Raw genomic sequence first — 22,004 nt, forward strand, 5'->3', positions numbered from 1 at the left:
TCCTTTTTATATCTTGAGTCCATCCTAATTTAAGACATCATTAATTTCACTTTTGCATTTCAATGCCCGGTAGAAGAAGTCAGAGTCATGTGAGACTTCAGGGGAGTTTAATAAAGGTCAACTTACTTGGCTTTTGAAAAGTCTTCTTAAAAAATACATTGCTATTACATATAAACTCCAGAATAACTTCAAACAGGGACCTTACTTTTCTTTGTCTTTAGAAGGACACAGACTCACCTGCCCGGCTGTCATCTTTCTTTTCACCAAAAATGCCATCACTTCCATCACTGGCACTCTCCTAAGGATAAATGAAGCCACTGCATCAGCAAAATGTCAGCTTAGAAGAAACCACCTTAGTGAGGCCCTATATGGAAGGAATAAGTACGCACAGGAGACATCCCCACCTGTGAACATCTCAAAGACCAAGATGGTATCTGATAAATACAGCTTACTTATGCAGGATTTTAAAGAAGTCAGAAAGCAGTTTGTTTGAAGTTTTTTTTCTCTTGGAATGAGAATCAGCTTTAAGGAATGATGAATTGGCACCCTCTCCCTGGCAATTACATTTTACAAGCATGGCAATCTACATTTTACATTTAGCTGTGAACTTAAATATTTGCTTTATCATTGTCACTTGCAATTTAATACTGTCATTTCAGGAAGAATGTGCCTGCATTTTTGTTTTTTGCTATGAAAAAGTGTCAGGCTCATGTTCATTATAGTTAGCTCTACTTCACAGCAACAGACACTATTTTCATAAAACATGACTGTTCCAGACTTGAGACCTGATGGTGTAAAACCCCACGAATTTAAAATTAAAATTACAATTTGAAGCTCCAAGTGAATCTGGAGTAAGATCATAGGCAGAGAGCTTGTCTAAGTCAATGTATTTGTCAAACTGGTGCTAATGGATTCTTTCATAAGCCTGTCTTGGTCTGAGGAATGGAACTTTAAAAGCACCTTATATATGGTGGGGAAAAAAGATCATACTATCTTTCAACTAGACTTCATTTTTAACACTGAAACTTACTGTTTTCCTACTGTCATTTTTTGGCCTGAGTGATGGCACAGAGCAACCTCAGGACTCAAAACTTTGCCATGTTACAGCATAGGGTCAGAGAGAACAAGAGTCAGCAAACCAGGTCCTGCATACATTTTTATGTGACTCTCAAGTCAAGAAGGGTTTTTACATTTTTAATGGGTACCAAGAAAAAAAAAAAGACTATGTGAAAGAGAGCAGGTATAGTTCCCTAGCCCAAGATATTTACCATTTGGTGTTTTACAAAAGTGTTTGCTGCCTCCTGGGCAGGAGACCAGCACCTTGATATAGTGGGGATGGATAGATACCCATAACTGCAATAGTTAAAATTCAAAACACTCTCTTAGGCACCCAATAACCATGAAGGACCTGAAAGAAAAAATCCTGAGAAAGCAAGGAGGAACAGGAGTCCATTTTCTGACTTTTATGTAGAATGATGATAATAGCTACTAATATTATCAAGAACTGTGTTAAACATTGTGCAAAACCCTTTAAATGGTTTGTCTTGTTTAGTTGTCTGAACTATCTCATGAGGGTAGAAACTATTACTATTCCCATTTTACAGATGGAGGAAAACATACCCTAGTATGTCCATCTCTTTCAACCTTATTTCTTCTTTTGCAAAATGGAGATAATAAAGTCTATTTCATAGGAGAATTGGGGGGTGCAAATGAATATAAATAGGTGAACTGTTTAACCAAATGCTGGTACAAATTAAATGCCCATCAAATGGTAGCTGGGATGGAGGAAATACTGACAAGCAATCCAATTAAGTGACTAGACCATCACTTAATATTTCAATCTTTTATCTAAAGTATGCACTCTAAGGAAGACTTCACAATATAATCAAACTGTAGCAATAACATCACCAAGTTCTACTGAGTACAGTTAAGTTGCCAGATACTGTACTCATAAGAAAATTGTGGAATGGGGAGGCTGATAATGTCATCTAAGATTGCAAATAGTTACTAAGGGGTAAAGATGGAATTCAAACACAGGACTGACTGATGAGCTGTGTAATACTGTGCTGGTAGATGAAGAAACACTGCACTGGTTCCAAAGCACTGTCAGGAACTAAAAGTAACTTAATTCCACGCATGTTACTTCCACCCTGGAGTTGGGGGCTCTATTTTCTTATCTGAAACTAGAAGGCCTATCTTCCGTTGCTTGTAGCTGCCCTTCCAGGCCTGACTGCCTCCCCTATGTATGTCTGAGGTGGTGGCAGTGGCAGTGGCAGTGCAGATCAGATAGGACCTGCAGACACAGGGAATTCAATGGACTTACAAAATCCTACAGCAAATGTAACAGGTGATGGGCTGCCTTCCTACGGTTAGCCAAACAATCAGTTTCTTTTACGTATAGTTTTTCATGTAATCTATATTCTCTGGAGCTCTGTCTGGTGGTTGTGAGAGGAAAAATAAATTGTGACCATGCAGTATGGTAAATGCTCTGGAACACAGTGGGAAAACAAGAATTACCAACTCTGCCAGACCCAAACCAGGTAGAAGGAAAGACATCTAAAAAAGGTGACTCTGGATTTTCCAGGATGGCGGCTAGAGGTAGGAAGCAGAAAGCGAGCCTCCTATAGTGAAATCTTGGAGAGACGCTGGAGACACACTTTGCAGGCATAATCACTGAAAAAGGCATAACTTTGACCCCGCAACACCTCCAGCCGGCACAGAGAATCTCCACTCCACGTTAAAAGGAGAAACAAGGAGGGCCCCTGGGGCCGCCAGTGGCCGGCACCCACTGGGAAGACACGGACCAGGTGAGCTTCGCGGTACTGCGGTAGCCTCACAGACAAGCCTGGGCCAGAGCAGTATAGCTCCCTGGACAGACTGACCTCCACCAGGGGAAAAAAAAGAGAAACTGAGTAATAAGCAATAAGAACAGTTAAGACACGCTGGAAAGAGGGTGGGGCGCCCTGAGCGCTGAAGATTGGGGGAAGGGAATCCTTCCCGGGACTGTAAATAAACAAGCCGGGCGGCCGGAGAGCCTCTGGCGGGAGTGGGGGCGCGCCCAGCAACCAGGAGCCGGGAAGCTTGTAAGAGTGGAGGAGGGAGGAAAACCACAGGAGAGGAGGAAAGACCCACTTCCCACGTGAACTGTAAACAAACATGGCCGCCAGCAGGAGCAGGAGCAGCAGCACCGCCCAGTAAGCAGGAGCAGGAAAGCTTCTGAAAGTGGCAGTGGGAGGAAAACTTCAGAGGAGAGGGAGGAAGACCCACCTCCCACAAGAACTGTAAATAAACACGCAGGCGTGACAACACGGGAGCAGTGTCACCTTTCCCAGTGCTTGGAAAGGGGAAAGCCTGTAGCAGAGGCTCCTGCACAGGAAAACTCTGAGCAAACAAAGCCTGCAGGGCCAGGTGAGTGCTAAGCTCATCCCAGAGATCTGCATAAACAACGCCTCCAGCAACAGCAGGCTGACAGCAGGCTGACAGCAGCGGGCAGGCAAGCCACAGCTGCAGATACCACTCTCAGAACTGTCTCCAGACGCTTTTCTTTTCTTTTTCTCCCTACCTTTGATGAGAGAACAACCGAATTACACCTGCAAGCCGAAAAACTTACTGAAACTGTATTGCATTTGAACTTGGGACACTAGGTGGGGCTTTTTTTTTTTTTTTTTTTTGTGTGTGTGAGTGTGTAGTTTTGTTCTACTTTATGCATCCCCTTTGATGAGACAACTACAGAACAACATCTGAGGCACCAACTCCAGGACTGGAGATTGAGACGGACACCCAAATTATTAAGACTGAAATTGCATTGCATATAAACTCGGAAGTTTTTTGGTTTTTTTTTTTTTTTTTAATTTTCTATTTTCCATTTTATTTTAATTCATTTTTATATATAGATATTTCTTTCATTTACTTATTTTTTAATCTTTGATTTTCAATCCTCTCTCTGTCTCTCTAATGTCTGTTCAGCTTACTGTCAATTAGTACACTAACACTCCCTGTTTATACCTTTGAAACTTTCTTGTCTGATACCTTGTTCTGCTTTCTCCCTCTTGTCTGTATATTTGTTTTCCCCTTTTCTTTAACTTCTTGCTTTCCATCTCAGCTCACCCTTCCATTCTAAATATTACCATTGTTATTATTACAAGCCAGAAAATACTTAATTGCACACAGTACAGGGACAGTAACAACACCAAAGACAATGACAGGAAGACAGAAAAAACAGGGAAACCAGTTTCCCCACAGCAAAAAATTACTACAGGAACCAGAGGGGAATGAAGAGAACAGAAACTCAGATCCAGACTCCAACAAAATGAAGATAAACTATGCCAAAGGACCCAATGAAGCCCACAAGAATAATTTAAAAGAAGACATACTACAGGCACTCAATGAGAATTTTATACAGATGATACTGGATAGGGTCAACCAAAATGTACAGGAGACACTCAAGAAATTCCAAGACAACAAAAATAGAGAATTTGAAAAAGCAAAAGAAGAAATAAAGGAAACCATAGAAGCACTGTATAAACACCAAAGTGAAAGAGAGAACACAATGAATAAACGGATAAATGAACTAAGGACAAAAACAGACAACATTAAAGAGGAAAACTGCCAGGATATGGAAAATCTCAGAAAAAAGAACGAAATAGAACTGCAAAACAAAATGGAAGGCCAATCCAGCAGAACAGAACAAACAGAAGACACAATCTCAGAACTTGAAGATGAAATGGTAATTTAAAGGAAAAACCGAAGAACTATTAATTAAACATCAGAGACTACTCTGAGAACCTATATTCAAATAAATTTGAAAATCTAAAAGAAATGGACAGATTTCTAGATACATATGATCATCCAAAACTGAACCAAGAGGAAATTAATCACCTGAATAGACCTGTAACACAAAATGAAATTGAAGCAGCAATCAAGAGTCTCCCCAAAAAGAAAAGTCCAGGACCAGATGGATTCTCTGCTGAATTCTATCAGACCTCTAAAGAAGAACTGATACCAACCCTCCTTAAACTGTTCCATGAAATAGAAAGGGAAGGAAAACTGCCAAACACATTTTATGAAGCTAGTATTACACTTATCCCAAAACCAGGCAAAGACACCTCCAAAAAGGAGAACTATAGGTCAATCTCCTTAATGAACATTGATGCAAAAATCCTCAACAAAATAATGGCAAACCGAATTCAGCAACACATCAAAAAGATTATTCACCACGACCAAGTAGGCTTCATCCCAGGGATGCAGGGGTGGTTCAACATACGAAAATCAATAAACGTAATAAACCACATTAACAGAAGCAAAGACAAAAACCACTTGATCATCTCAATAGATGCAGAAAAAGCCTTTGATAAGATCCAACATCATTTCATGATAAAAGCTCTAAGAAAACTAGGAATAGAAGGAAGGTTCCGCAACATTATAAAAGCTATATATGACAAACCTACAGCCAGCATTATACTTAACGGAGAAAAACTGAAACCATTCCCTCTAAAATCAGGAACCAGACAAGGAGGCCCACTATCTCCACTCCTATTCAACACAGTACTGGAATTCCTAGCCAGAGCAACTAGGCAAGAAGAAGGAATAAAAGGAATACAAATAGGTAAAGAAACTGTCAAAATATCCCTATTTGCAGAAGACATGATCCTATACCTTAAAGACCCAAAAAACTCTACTCAGAAGCTTCTAGACATCATCAATAGCTATAGCAAGGTAGCAGGATATAAAATCAACATAGTAAAATCATTAGCATTTCTATACACTAACAATGAGCAAACTGAAAAAGAATGTATGAAAACAATTCCATTTACAATAGCCTCAAAAAAAATCAAATACCTAGGTGTAAACCTAACAAAAGATGTGAAAGACCTCTACAAGGAAAACTATACACTTCTGAAGAAAGAGATTGAGGAAGACTATAGAAAGTGGAGAGATCTCCCATGCTCATGGATTGGTAGAATCAACATAGTAAAAATGTCGATACTCCCAAAAGTAATCTACATGTTTAATGCAATTCCCATCAAAATTCCAATGACATTCATTAAAGAGATTGAAAAATCTACTGTTAAATTTATATGGAAACACAAGAGGCCACGAATGGCCAAGGCAATACTCAGTCAAAAGAACAATGCAGGAGGTATCACAATACCTGACTTCAAACTATATTACAAAGCAACAATAATAAAAACAGCATGGTACTGGCACAAAAACAGACATGAAGACCAGTGGAACAGAACAGAGGACCCAGATATGAAGTCACACAACTATAACCAACTTGTCTTTGACAAAGGAGCTAAAAATATACGATGGAGAAAAGACAGCCTCTTCAACAAAAACTGCTGGGAAAACTGGTTAGCAGTCTGCAAAAAACTGAAACTAGATCCATGTATATCACCCTATACCAAGATTAACTCAAAATGGATCAAGGATCTTAATATCAGACCACAAACTCTTAAGTTGATATAGGAAAGAGTAGGAAATACCCTGGAGTTAGTAGGTATAGGTAAGAACTTTCTCAATGAAACCCCAGCAGCACAGCAACTAAGAGACAGCATAGATAAATGGGACCTCATAAAGCTAAAAAGCTTCTGTTCATCAAAAGAAATGGTCTCTAAACTGAAGAGAACACCCACAGAGTGGGAGAAAATATTTGCCAACTATACATCAGACAAAGGACTGATAACCAGAATATACAGGGAACTTAAAAAACTAAATTCTCCCAAAACTAATGAACCAATAAAGAAATGGGCAAGTGAACTAAACAGAACTTTCTCAAAAGAAGAAATTCAAATGGCCAGAAAACACATGAAAAAACGCTCACCATCTCTAGCAATAAAGGAAATGCAAATTAAAACCACGCTAAGATTCCACCTCACCCCTGTTAGAATAGCCATCATCAGCAACACCACCAACAACAGGTGTTGGCGAGGATGCGGGGAAAAAGGAACCCTCTTACACTGTTGGTGGGAATGTAAACTAGTACAACCACTCTGGAAAAATATTTGGAGGCTACTTAAAAAGCTAGACATCAATCTACCATTTGATCCAGCAATACCACTCTTGGGGATATACCCAAAAGACTGTGACACAGGTTACTCCAGAGGCACCTGTACACCCATGTTTATTGTGGCACTATTCACAATAGCCAAGTTATGGAAACAGCCAAGATGCCCCACCACTGATGAATGGATTAAGAAAATGTGGTATCTATACACAATGGAATTCTATGCAGCCATGAAGAAGAATGAAATGTTGTCATTTGCTGGTAAATGGATGGAATTGGAGAACATCATTCTGAGTGAGGTTAGCCTGGCCCAAAAGACCAAAAATTGTATGTTCTCCCTCATATGTGGACATTAGATCAAGAGCAAACACAACAAGGGGTTTGGACTATGAGTACATGATAAAAGCGAGAGCACACAAGGGAGGGGTGAGGATAGGTAAGACACCTAAAAACTAGCTAGCATTTGTTGCCCTTAACGCAGAGAAACTAAAGCAGATACCTTAAAAGCAACTGAGGCCAATAGGAAAAGGGGAACAGGTACTACAGAAAAGGTTAGATCAAAAAGAATTAACCTAGAAGGTAACACACGCACAGGAAATCAAAGTGAGTCAATGCCCTGTATAGCTATCCTTATCTCAACCAGCAAAAACCCTTGTTCCTTCCTATTATTGCTTATACTCTCTCTACAAGAAAATTAGAAATAAGGGCAAAATAGTTTCTGCTGGGTATTGAGGTGGGGGGGAGAGGGAGGGGGCGGAGTGGGTGGTAAGGGAGGGGGTGGGGGCAGGGGGGAGAAATGAACCAAGCCTTGTATGCACATATGAATAATAAAAGAAAAAGGAAAAAAAAATAAAAAAGGTGACTCTTCAGCTAGTTATTGAAGGATGCACAGGAGTTTTCCACAAGGATGCAGGGGTCTCTGTGTAGAGGTAATAAAATGTAGGATGCCAAAGTCAAAGAGACCTCACTGGGGTTTTTGCTTTGCAGAAAAATCAAACATCCTACTTTTGCATAAACTTCATGTAGAAAGTAAATATATATCAAATGTCAGAAACAAAATCCAAGGATATTATGGAGAGACTTCAGGATTTTGAAAGATATGTGAGCAGGAGATACATTGCTTGTGTCCTCTGGCTGTATGACTTTTTTGTAGTTGACTACTATTTGAACTCTCTCTTCTCTACAAAGGAGGTAAGAATAATGCCTGAAAGGGAAACATGCTTTGTTAAGTGTGAATGTACTCTACAAACATATGTGAGTTCAGAGAACCATTAATTCTCAACTCACAAGAAATGAATACTTGTTTAGCTCCTAACTAAAGTTTCCTTCAATGGGATCTGATCATTTTAGGCATAAAATTTCTCTCCAAGGTTTTTCTGACTTCCCCCTGGCCATGACTTCATCCTTATATTCATTCTCCTTCTGTTTTGGACAGCACCTGAGACCCAGCACAGTCACCTATAGGAGGAATAATGGCACTGTAGAGACAAATAATCTTATTAAAACATAACAGTATTAATGAAAGCTATACTACTACTTATTCTTATTTCTGTTAATACAGATGTTACTTTCCTTACAAATATATACATTTTATTTTATTATTTATTGATTTATACATAAAGGTTTGATAAAGATTTTGCATATAGTTCTAGGTGCCACACCATTCCAAACCCAAATAAACTCAACCCTGTATTAGAATGTTTCTAGGTTTACTGAATTCACTGAAATCTTATAGATGGTAATTGTTTCTGGTCAAAAGTGCTACTGGTATTAAAACAGAGAAGGGGAAGGAGGAGGAGGAGACTGGATCACCCCAAAAATCCCTTCTAGCCCTAACATTATATGATTATCAATATCACAACTTAAAAGAACTACTGTGTGCTCTGGAAGGGATGAGAGTAGCAAGGGGTCTAGAAATGACATTATATGAAGAAATACAGAAGAACTAGAGATATTTCACCTGAAAAAAGATTTAAAGAGATGAGAAGGCATTTCCTCTTTTACCCCCATGGACTTGGAATGACAGTGATGCTGTAGAGGGAATGGCATGCTGAGAGAATGCTTAGTTGTGTGTTCGGGCTCCTTAGGCACGAAGATTCTGCCATTCCATTAAAAGGTTCTCTTTCTATGTCTAGAGGTCTGTTTAACTGCCCTGGTCAAGAAGCCTTTTACACAAGACTTTGCACTTCTTTAACTCTGCCTGAGAAGGAAATGCCCAACCAGTATCTTCAGTGCAGAAGGCAAAAGGGAAGCAGGGTGAAGCAGCAGGCCTAGCTCAGATGTTTATAATCTGTTCACCTCAAAATCTGGGAGAAGCCACTCCCAATTCTAACCAGCTTTTAATTATATTCTCTTGCCCAGGTTTTAAGGATTTGAAGAGTATGGGCATTAATTTCACAAATGAACATATAACAGTTCCAAAAAAGTTCTTATAAGGAAAATAAAATTATCTCCTATTGATGCTGCCACAATCCCTTCAGTACCGTACTGATTGGCCAGTTATGCATGTGGGACTTCAATGTGAACAGCTTTCAGACCTAGGCCTAGCCTACAGTAGGTCTGATGGATGCTTTTTCATAAGAGGTGCTGCAGAAGGGGAAGGGCCACATATGTTCATCTGAAATACTTTCTATTTTCTCGATTATGAAAAGAATACTTGACTAGAAAAAAAGAATAGTAAAATATCTGCAGAATTTTGAGTCTTAACTGTCATGCAGTCGTGAAAATTTGGTAGTCCTTTAACTTCCAGGGCCTAAAGTTTTCTCAGCTGTCAAATGAGGAGAACAAAAAAATGTGATATGCTTATTTAACATCCCTGAGGTGAGAATGAACTTAAACAAATGGAAAAAGTGCTTTAGAATCAGTAAAGTTCCACGTAAAGTGTCAGTTTCATTTCTTTGGTGCTTGACTTATTTCTATGGGAAAACACACCCCAAATTCCAGACAAAATTACTAATGATAAAAGCTTGGGAATAAAATGGCAGAACTTGGATTTTAACTGCCAAAATCAGAACCCAACTTCCTCAAGGTTCAAGGTCTGAGGCTTCATGCTGATTCACTTCAATCTACTGCTCAATACCTTGGGAATATAGCGAAACAAGTCCTTGAAAAATAATTATTCCCACTTTGGGAAAGTGGTGTCATTGTTACTGCTACAGGAATCAAAGCTGACAGAAGCCTAAGTAAATATTACACATTCTGTAAGTTAGAACCAAAGAATGGAATAGAAAGAACTGATTGCTTTTGGGTGGTGGTCAGGAGCAAAGAGGTGACCTTGGCAATGGAGTTAACTGGGGACAATGCTATGTATGCTCACCTCTGGTATTCAAAATACATGGCATTCTACAGCATATATCTGTTCTACTGCTCACAGCAAGAGAAGATTTGGTCAAATGGTGCTGGGTGAGGTTTCAGCCTGCTCATGCAAAGTACTAGAAACTCATTTAAAAATGCAATGAAGACTTCTGCTTCTGGGATATGAACATTTCCCTATTCCTCACTCTAGGTTCAACTAAAACCCCTAAACACTAAATACAAAATAAATATAAGAAAAATTTGAAAAGCGAAGAGAAGGCAGGACAAATGATGGGCCTTTACCAACTACATGGAAATGACAGAGTGTACAGATTAAAAAAAAGGTCTTCCCCACCCCAAATCATGTTCTCTTTAGCAAAGGACCAGGAGAAAAGAAGGGTGGGAACATAACTGTTGAGACAATAACTATTTTGCTATAGTCCAACAGCACAGAAAAAAACTGGCTCACCCCACCTATGTCAGGAAAGGCTATGTGGGAAGCCTAGGCTTCTCCTTCAGGTAGTAACAGGATACAAAATCTCCTGCTGGGGTAGTGTCAGGAAAAACTAAGTGGGGAGCTAGGGCTTCATCCCTGATAGACAGTAGCGAGGCCATCTACCCACACCCACAGCGTCAGCAAAGACCATGTGGGAACCCAACAGCATGTAGAAACATCCCCTCAGGGGTCAGCGGAAGCAGACAAAGAACACGAAGGTCTACTCCCACCTCAGAGAAACACAGTGGCCCCTAACCCCTGTTCCCTTGACAGAGAAGTGTCAAGGGAAGTCAGCTATAATATAAAGTTTAAGGAAGATCTAGAGTCTTACAACATAATACCACAAAATATCTAGGTTTCAATAAAAAAAAATCAGTATCAAGGCCCAGAAAGACGTCAAACTGAAGGAAAAAAAAAAGACAACAGATGCTAACATCAAGATGGTATTAATTATTCAACACAAAAATTTAAGTCATCAACTTAATTCAGAATATGCTTGTCAAGCAAGTTCTAGCAAAGCAACAAAAGTAAAAGGAAATTTTAGATTTGAAAAGCAGAATGGAGGAAGAAGGAAACAGAAAAGAATTCTCAAGAGAAAATTAAGAGCAGAGTAGAAGAGAAAGAAAAAATACTCAGTAAACTTGAAAACAGAGTAACATAAAGCACCCAATGTGAACAATAGAAGAAATTGATTAGAAAAGAAAATTAAGCCTCAGTGACCTATAGGACTATAACAAATGACCTAATATTCATCTCATTTGTGTCTTCAAAAGGGATTAGAAAATGGCTGGAAATAGTCCTTTGAGAAATTATGTCTGAAAATACCCCAAACGTAGCAAAAGACATTAACCTATAGATTTAAGAAGGTAAGTAAATTCCAAATAGGATAAGCCTAAAGAAACCCATGCTAAAAACTTCCTAAAAGCTAAAAAAGAAAGCAAGTGGTAAGAAGAGGAAAGATATTTTATCTGTAAGGGAAAAACAATTTGAATGTTTGCTGATTTCTTATCAAAACCCACGGAGGCCAAAAAGAAGAAGCATAACATTTCTCAAGAGCTGAAGGATTCAACCCAGAATCCAATATCCAGTGAAAATATCCTGTAGGAAAGGAGGCGATATTAAGATATTTTCAGAAAACAAAACAAAAGACCCTAAGAGGAGTCTACTCCCATTTCCTGGGAAGCAGGAAATGTTTCTCCCCTTTTCTCCTATTTCATATAAAAACTCAGAAAACACAGGGGAACATCCTCATCTTTGATATAAGAAATTAAAAATCTACAGCTAACACTATTCTTAATGGTAAAAGAGTAAATAAATGTCTCTCTCCTAGTATTGGAACTAGGCAAGGGATACCTATACCACCACTCTCATTCAAAACAGGGTTAGAGGTTTTTACCAGTGTAATAATGGGGGCAGAGGGAGACAACTGTCCCTATTTGCAGATGACGTGGTTGTTGACAAGTAGAATCCAAAGAAGCCTGTGGAAAAAGCTCCTAAAGCTCCTAGAACTGAAAAGTGGTCCAACGAGGTTTCAGAATATTAGATAAACATAAAATACCAATTATATTTCTGTGTAGCAATGAACATGGGGACAGTGAAGTTAAAAATACAATACTGCTTATAATCACTTCAAAGAAAATGAAATGTTGAAATGGATAGGACATGCATGGTGAAAACTGCAAAATGTTGATGAAAGAAAAAAAGCTGGGGGCTTTTGCTTATTTTTCTAGGATTAGGGGTGTTTGTTACTTGGGAGGTAGGAATCAGGAGGAATGTGGTTTGAGGCCATTCTAGGCAAAAAGTTTTTGAGATCCAATCTCAACCAGTAAAAGCTGGGCTTGGTTGCATGGGCCTGTCATCTCAGCTACAAGGGAAGAGTAAACATGAGAATCATGGTACATGCTGGCCTGGGCATAAATGAGGCACACTATCCCTATTTGAAAGATAACCAAAACAAAAAGGGCTGAAGGAATGACTCAAGTGGTATAGCACCTGCCTAGTAAATGTGAAGTCTTGAGTTCAAACTCCAGTACTACACCTCTAAAAAAGACAAAAAAAAAAAAAAAAAAAGTAGTAACAGATTGAAATAGAGAGATGTATGGTAAGAGGCAATATAGAGAAAACTCAATACGGTAATTGTCAATTTCCTCACGATGTCAATTCTCCTCAAAGTAATGTGAGGATTTAATGAAATTCCTATCAAAATTGCAGCAAAAGTTTCTACAAACACAGAAAATTTTATGCTAAAATTTACATGGAAAGGCAAAGGAACAAGAAAAGCTAAAACAATTTAAAAAAGAATAAAGTGAGAGGAACAAGTCTTTCCATTTTTAAGACTTATTACATAGCTACAGCAATCCAGACTACTTCTGGCAAAGGAAGAAATAAGTAGATTAATGGGTAAAACAGAGAATCCAGAAATAGAGCAACACAAATATGCCAAAAATGATTTTTCTCACTAAAGACACAAAAGCAAGTTAGTGGAGGAAAGACAGCATTTTAAACAAATGGTTCTAGAGTGATGGGACATGACTAGGTTTTAAAAAAACTAACAAAAAACCTTCAGCTGGACAAGGTAGCATGCAATGTAATTCCAGCACTCTAGAAGCTCAGGCATGAGGCTCTTAAGTTTGAGGCTAGCCTGGGTTACACAGAGATCTTGTCTCAAAAAAAAAGAATCTTGATATAATTATCTTCATTGATATGAAAATTAACCTAAAAAAACTAGGCTCAGGAGGTAGAGGTAGAGGGGGTTGTGGTTCAAGATCATTCAAGCATAACATTTGTAAGACCCTATCTCAACTAATTAAAAAAATTGGGCCTGGTGGCATGTGCCTGTTATTCCAGTCACACAGAAAGCATAAATAAGATTGTGATCCAGGCTGGCCTGGACATAAATGTGAGACCCTATTTGGAAAAATAACCAAAAAGGGCTGGGAGCATGGCTCAAGTGGTAGAGTGCTTGCCTAGCAAGTGCAAGGCCCTGAGTTCAAACCCTAGTACCACCACCACCAAAAAAAAAAAAAAAAAAAAAAAAATTAACCTAAAATGAATCATAGACTTAAATGTAACACTGTAAAACTTTTAGGAAAAAAAAAAGAAAATCTTCAAGACCTATAGGTACGCAAGAGTTATTAGACTTGACATCATAAGCATTATCCATAAATGCAAAAACTGGTAAGCTGACTTCTCAAAATTAAAAGCTTTTGTTCTGTTAAAGACAATGTAAACGGGATAAAATGTCAAACTGCAGAGTGGGAGAAAATATTTGCAAAGCATCTATTTGACAAAAGACTAGTATATGCAATCTATAAAGAACTCTCTAAAATAACAACAGTAAAATATACAAACAAAATCAGAATATAGACACAGGACATGAAGAAACATTTTACTGATTAGGATATAAAGATGGCAATTAAGCACCTAAAATAATGCCAACATCACTAGCTATTAGGGAAATACAAATTAAAAACCACAACAAAGTATTATTACACATCTATCAGAATGACTTAAGAAAAACAGTGACAATACCAAATGCTGCACAAAGCCATGAGTCCAGTCCCACAAAAAAAAAAAAAAAAAACCCCAAATGCTAGTGAGGACAGAGGATATGGAAAAAGCAGATCACTTATCCATTGCTAGTGGGAATGCAAAACAGTATAGCCACTCTCAAAAAGTTTGGCAGTTTCTTTAAAAAAAATTAAAACATTAACTACCATATATCCCTACAATTATATATATATTCTTGGAATTTATCCCAGAGAAATGAAAATGCATGTTCACACAAAATCAATATCCAAATATTTATAGAACACTTATTTTTACATAGTAAAAACCTGGAAACAACCCCAGGGTCTTTAAATGGACGAATGGTTGAACAAACTGTGGTTTATCTGTACCATGAAATACTAGTCAGCAATGAAAAGGAATGAACTAGGGTTGGTATAGATAACAACCTGGATGAATCTTTAGGGAATTATGCTGAGTGAAAAAAGCCAAACCCCAAAGGTTATATACTGTGATTCCATTTCTGTAATATTAAGAATATAACGATTAATGATTGCCAAGAACTAAAAAGAGGGTAAAAGTGGAAGAGAAGTAGATGTAGTTATAAAATGGCAACATACTGATGGGGTTATGGAAATATCCTATATCTTAATTCTATCAATACTAGTATTGCAAATTGGTTGTGATACTGTACTATAATTTTGCAAGATGTTACTATGTTTTGATAAAGGGTACACAGGATCTTTCTACATTATATTTTATAACTGCATCTAAAATCTGCAGCTATCTGAAAACAAAAAAGCTTCATTAGAATAAAAATGTAATACAATCTGTTAGAAATTTTCATAATAAGATCCTGAGGGTAATACAATGCAGCTTCAGCAATGCAATCCAATTCCCCAGTTTCACCACAAGCAAGATGAGGATTTCTCTCTCGATATGAAATACCGTGAGGGTTGCCAATACAGTACGCTGGACTCACCGTTTGTTTCTGGAGGCCATCCAATCTGTCCTCAGCACTGTCTTCTTTATCCATGCTGCCTCTACATAAAGGTAATCATATACCATCTGGGAGTTACTTTGCTACCAGGATGCTTGCAAGACCCCTCTCCACACACAAACCATCATGAACTCAAACCATCATGAACTAAAGGGAATATTAGTAGATCCCTTCTCCCACAGACACTCCAAATCTTAGTTTTTCCCTTCTTTTTGGGAGAACTCAAGAGACATAGAATGAGAGAAACAATCACCAAACATTGTCATCACTTCTATGGGCAAGGACTTCCACTCAACTGAGATTGCAGCATGAGACTCCAACCTCATTGGTAAGTTCAGAGGCTGGCTGTTCAATGATGATACGATGAGAAAAAGGGTAATTACTGTCCTTCAAGAGCTGTATGCATATGTGGCTCCGATGAAAGAACAGACTCTAGATTGAAGGTTACGCTATACAAGTGAGGCCAGATGTGCCATCCTAGACCACAGTGGGATGAATCATTCCACAGAATCACTTATATCTGGCAAAAGGTACTTTTTTAGAAGGAAGTTCTGCTTCACTTTTGAGAAGGGAGGGCATTTTGCCCTCTTTGTCATCAGATACTTGTGCCTTATTAACTACCTAATATCTTCTCTTATGAGCTTAACTGTTGCTGATGTCTATCTGTTTTCCTAATTCTTTTTAAAATTGACTTTGAAATATTCCTGTCCCAAATAAGCTTGTCCTTGCTGCTCAGATCCTGGAGATAGAAGAAATCTTTTACTTCAATGCTTAACCAGAAAGCTGGCCAGGATGGTGGGCAGCAAGGGGAACCAAAGAACAGGTCAGAGGCATGGAAGGGTGGATCTAAAGTAGCAATTTGGGAAGGCAGGGGTAGGTAGCAAGGTTTAAGGGAGATGCCAGACTCTGAGGAAAAGTCAGGAAGAGTACTGGATATAGGTAGAATGGGTCATATTCTCACCGTTCAGGAATGTCTGAGGTCCCATCTGTAACACCCTGTTCTGCAGAAAGGGACTTTTCATCTGGCATCCCAACTTTGTCCAGGAAGCAAAGTGCTGGGTCTGCTCTCATGGCATTGTACCTCTCATAACCTGATGGAGCAATGAGAAGCATCAGAAGTCATGTTAGAACTCACCAGATCTACCTTGGGCCCTACATAGTCATTTTGTTTCCCTTATTAAGTTAAAAAAAAAAAAAAAGCAAAACAATCAAAAACAAAAAAAAAAACTTATTTAAATTAATGAGATCCTCTGAGATCTCCTTATCAGAAAAGACCTGGGAAATAAGGCAGACACTTCTGAGCAGTGTCTGACTGAAACTGAAAGCTTATGTAAATACTGTGTCCATGAACAGATGCAGGGTCCAGATACAATTCTCACTGGTTTGCTGCTTTTGGACAGAGGGAATCACGAGTTGCTTTTGCAAACTTCTTCCTCCTATCTTCAACTCTGGATACCTTATGTCCTAAGTGGGCCATGTTTTCTTACAGTCCAGTTTCTATCCTATGTCTAATATATATCCTATGTCTAATACAAAGGGAAGCTGAGTAAATAATGGATGCAGGGGCTGAACTACAAAGAGGATTATGATGACTGCTTATTGGGTTAAAATGGATCTGTTGCCTCTGTATTCACAAACTCAGTAAGAAATCCTAATTCACACTGATCAGGAATTGCTCCTCACAGCATCCACAAAGTCAACAGATGGAGCATTCTGATCCAGAAGGATTTCAAAGGAAGGCACAACACTGAAACAAATACTTTTGAGAATATGGAAAAGTGTTATTATTTTACTGAATCTAACACAATCTTTTAACAAAACTCAACATGGGTCTGATATCTAGAGACAGATTCTGCATTTCTATTTCTCAATTAGCTGTGAAGCTGGAAGCGAGGGAGTGATTGATTCAGTTTCTTAGAAAGCTCTAACAACTATCCTGTAAAGAGGCTAGCAGGAGCTGTAATGTCAAAGCAAAGACAGACAGCAACAATGACAAGCTTCTGAGGAGGTGGAGGCTGCTTCTTTTCACTACACCTATAAAGTCCTCTCTAAGAATATGAACAGAAATACTAAAATCCAGATCTCGAGGAACTTTCCATAAATTCAGGCTGCTCCAGAGGGGCTGTTGTCACTCAATGCAATTGAGAGCCATTGAGAACATCATTGAGCCTAGACTTTTTGCTTCATACTGCAGGCTAAAGTCCCAACCAAAGATTCAACTGTTTTATTGGCGTTGGCCTGGAGATGAAACTTTCTCATTTAAGCACAGCTGTAGCAGGCTGTCTAGGGAGGACTAAAAATCCACTAAACTCCAGTCCATGAACAGCTGTGTTCTTTTAATTTTTTTGGTGGTACTGAAGTTTGAACTCAGGGTCTGTGCTTACTAGGCAGGTGTACTACCACTTAAGCCATGCCCCCAGCCCACAGTTTGTGTTTCTTAATAAAGAAAATGGCTGCAGCACTACAACTTGCACCTAACGAAGGTGCACACGTAGTGTAGCAGGGCTTCCTAACACATGATCCCTCAATAGCAAACTATCTGTTAACATTTGGCAGTCAGCTGAAAGAAAGAACAGGTTTTTAAAACAGCACAGAAGTGATGATAGGGGACACATGTTCCAGTTTTTCCAAGCTATCCAAACACCTCTTGGTCCCCTTAATCTCCCAGTAAACATCTTTAAAAAGGGAGAAAAAAACATTGTGCCATTGTCTTTGTTTAGCTTTTTGTAGCAATAAGGCAAGAGACACATACTAAGAATATTTAGATTACCTCCAATGACCTTAGAATTCTGCATATACATGAAATGCTAAAACCTAGCTCTTTCATTTTTATTCTTTCACTCAAGGAACAGAGGGTACTCTACTATGTGCCAGGCAGTAGGTCAGCCACCAGGACCGTTAGGAATGAATGAGACAAAACTCTGTATTTCTACCCCTTTTATGATTATATCTTCCCCTTCACCCCATTTCTCTTCACTAATAACCACTAATGTTCTATTTCTGCAATTACGTTATTTTATGGATGTTTTATGAATAAAGTGAATCATGTAGTACTAGAAACAAAACAAAAAAAGACTTAACGAGAGGGAGGCGGCCCCACACCAAGTGCAAACAGGCAAGAGAAGATATAAAACACACAGCAAATTCTTTGGGATCATAGTTGCCCTTTTGAAATTTCTCAGTAATATATTCACAGTACTCTTATGAGTCACAAATTCACCTGGTCAAGACTCTAAGTGGGCAGAGCTCTATTTCCTAAAAGGAATGTGTAATAGGACTGTGGAGTTTGTAGGAACATGTGGAGCTTAGTAAAGACTGCCTCAATCATTTTCCTGGGGAAACTGATCCAAAAAAGGAAAACATTTCTGAAATACACACCATGCTTGAACACACCGATGAGAAGGGACTTATCAGCCTCAGCATCCCACCAATCCACTGGGATCTCCATGTAGTCAATGTCTGGCAGAGGCACGTCTAGCTCCCTACAGAAGGAAAGGCGTAGACTCAGAGATCCTTCCACACAGATACAAATAGCATAAAAGCTAGTGGACCAACCCTGGTATTAAGCCACACTCCTAGTTGCATGCTGAGGTAACCAAAGGGAAGGATTCAGAAAGCTGTGGGTTAATGTTTCTTAATGGGGCTTTGTGTCAGAATCACCTAGTGAACTATCTAAGCATGTGTACTTGATTTCCAGAAGACTCTGCTTTAGACTAAAGGAACCCTGAGAGAATCCATTGTCAGTTGGCTCTGAGATTGCTACATAATAAGGTAGTTCTGATGTGCATCTTTAGTTGAGAACCACAGGAAAAGCCACTGATGCATCGGTCATCTGAAGGCAGAATTTCTTACAAATCATCAAACTCATATATGATTGGATGCCTAAAATAACAGTGCCCAAATAATATTGCATCAATACATTGCCTCAACATACAAGATCTCATACCCTATTTGAGAACAAGATGGTTTACACTGGTATACTCAGGGATCTAAAGAGGGCCTTTCAGAGGATAAGAAATCTGTTAGGTCAAAACTGATTATATTTCAGGACAAAGGAATGAATATAATTTGCTCTAGGGTGCAGACATGCAGGGTTTAACAGATATGTTCCATCAGCCCTTCTGTGAGTTTTTGTCCATACTCCAAGGGCACTCATGGACCCTTAGTTCACTGCCTTCATTCATCTGAGTTCTACGTCTTTGAAGGTTTTCAGGTATGAGGGGAGACTATCTGCCTGGATGGCTCCTCTCAAACCTTCCCCACTGTTTGGGATGGTTTCTCTGTAGCATTTGAAAATTCTTTCATAAGGTTCTTCTTTTTGTGACATAAGCTTGACTGCTCCTCGTTAGGCCCAGCTTACTCTGTGGGGTTAGTGTTCCTTGGCCTCTAGCTTTCCAGAAACCCAATGCTCTGCCTGCACAGTGCCATAGGCTGAGAAACTTTTCTGGGATGACTGTAGTTCATATCTTAGGGCAACTGCTCCACACCATGGCAATAAACCTGAACAGAGCCATCAAGAACTGAAAAGAAAGCAGAGAAGCAGAAAGAAAAAAGTGGGCAGCAGACTCATCCTGTCCATCTTCTAAGGAACTAACACTCATCACTTCCTACATGTCTAAGAAAGCATGACAGGTGATGAGTAAGTTCAAGATTTACTTCTGCTAAGATAGCATCTTATATAAATATAAGGTTGAATTGTTGCACTTTTATGATTTAACTTAAACTTTGTACAAAACACATCTCCCTATCCCTGCTGGAAAATACTACAGTGACTCTGAAAGGTATTATCAAGTAGTAACAGTCACAGTGAGGACTGGTCCTGGCTGTAAGTTGGCCCATGGGTAGGGCTGCCTATGTTCCTCTCTCCTGTAGTGCTTTTGTGGTGGTTAAAGCCACTGGCATTGCCAAATGGAGAGAAAGAGAAAGAAGAAACCATGTCCTCAGGTAACCTCAAAGTCCAAATATTAGTACTTCTTGTGCTCTCTGGGAATGATGAATGTGTACAGAAAAAACTGCAGTTCTGGGGAAGGTGAAGGAGGCCACCTGGTGATCCCACCTATAAACTATGACTTTCTGACAGCATTATCAAATGACAGCTAATAGCTTAGCAGCCTCATTTTCTGAAAGCTTTCGAGATTCCCTCAGGATTCTACAGCTTTGGAAGTGCTAGTTTACAAAATGAAGATGTAACAAATCAATTAGGCCACAAGATCTTATATGATTAGCCAAAAAAAAAACAAAAACAAAAACAAAAACAAAAAACCCAGGAGAAATTTAAATGCATGAGTACTAAGGCCAAAATGAATTCTGGGCATTCATTGCCCAGAATACATACCTAGAAGATAAAGCCTAAAAAAGTAACTGACACTCATTCTACAAAGATAATTTTAAAAGAAATTTTACAATACTGTGTGTGTGTGTTGTTTGTTTGTGTGTGTGTGTGTGTGTGTGTGTGTGTGTGTGTGTGTGTGTGTGTAGGGGGGGAGGAGGAGACTAAAAACCTACCTAAAAACTGAGTTTCTAAAAGCCTATTTTCTCCCTTCTTTTATCTGCAGATGACCTGACCATGTTACCCATCTCTACCTTCCAGGGAGCTGGTCATGGTCAGGGTAGGAACATGGGTCTCCTGAAGCACAGACCAGTTTGGTCAGTCCATGAAAGGCACTTTATGTCAATTCTTTAACACTGAAAGCTAAGGTCTGATTTGTTTTACCTGGCTGGAGTTCCCTCAAATGCTTTATCAGCTGCTTCTCCCAATATTTCAGCTTTTAGATAGTATAACATCCGGACTCGCAAAAGGACCCTATGAAAGATGACCACATTAATGCAAACACATTAGAATCCCATGACTGCCTATGAACACATTCCTGAGTTAAGACAAGGAAAGTATGGATATTCCTGTGTAGTTAGTGGTATGAAAGAATATACCAAAAAGCACTGGAAGAACATGATACCATGTACCAATGGCAGACATTACTGTGACTGTCCATCTCAAGAAAACAACCATCTCCTCGTGGTTGTTCTGTGAACCATGGGGGTGAGCAGAGACATACAGTGCTCCACCTAATCTTTCAGAGAACTTGCCCCTTCCACACCCTTCCATATGGTCACAATGACTTTAGAGGCAGAATGTTTCAAAAGGCCAGTTACCAATTTACTAGTTGCTGAAGAGTGAGTAATACTGAATGGTAATGAAGGGGGAATGGTCTGCAATACAGCGCTAGTGATAGCAGCTGAATTGCGGGAAACTGAAGGAAAGGAAGCTGTGGAGTGCCTGCACCACACCCTGAGGCCTGGTAAACCACACTGAAAACTTTCCCACAGGCTGCCACCATGAACCTCCATGTAGTCCAGGGGTAACTCCTTTCGGACTTCTTCCATGCTCATGGTCATGGTCACACATGAACTCAAGCAACAGGAGAATGCCCCTCGTGTTCCTAAAGTGTGTGTGTGAGGGACACATGACCAATACAGAGAATACACGCCCTGCATGGAAATGGAGAAGGGAAGGGACTCAAGGGGAATAAAAAGGAAGTCCCTGGGCACTTTAGGGGGCTACTGGTTTCTGGGTCACCCTTTTTGTTTGAGAAGCCTTTTTGTTTTCGTTCTCTGACTTTTTGCTATCTATCTACTTTGTTATCTACGTGTGCTCTGGTGGTGTTAATATTCCCAACAGCTTCTTCACAGTCCTGGTGACTGAC

At 39.2% G+C, this 22,004-nt stretch overlaps 1 protein-coding gene across 4 annotated transcripts in view; it reads right to left on the bottom strand.

Moving 5' to 3' along the window:
* The window catches only part of Chd6 (chromodomain helicase DNA binding protein 6), a 190,622-nt gene that overhangs the window by 22,099 nt on the left and 146,519 nt on the right, over nt 1-22,004 (bottom strand). For all 4 annotated transcript variants that reach the window (XM_074074779.1, XM_074074780.1, XM_020187192.2 and 1 more), the window contains 5 exons: nt 21,017-21,106; nt 18,682-18,785; nt 16,265-16,394; nt 15,286-15,346; nt 238-298 (listed from right to left, as the gene is read on the bottom strand). In XM_074074779.1, the coding sequence (XP_073930880.1) occupies nt 238-298; nt 15,286-15,346; nt 16,265-16,394; nt 18,682-18,785; nt 21,017-21,106 (446 nt within the window). The remainder of the gene's footprint in view (nt 1-237; nt 299-15,285; nt 15,347-16,264; nt 16,395-18,681; nt 18,786-21,016; nt 21,107-22,004) is intronic.

The sequence above is a fragment of the Castor canadensis genome, chromosome 5 (genome assembly GCF_047511655.1).
Source record: "Castor canadensis chromosome 5, mCasCan1.hap1v2, whole genome shotgun sequence".
NCBI classification, from domain to species: Eukaryota; Metazoa; Chordata; class Mammalia; order Rodentia; family Castoridae; genus Castor; species Castor canadensis.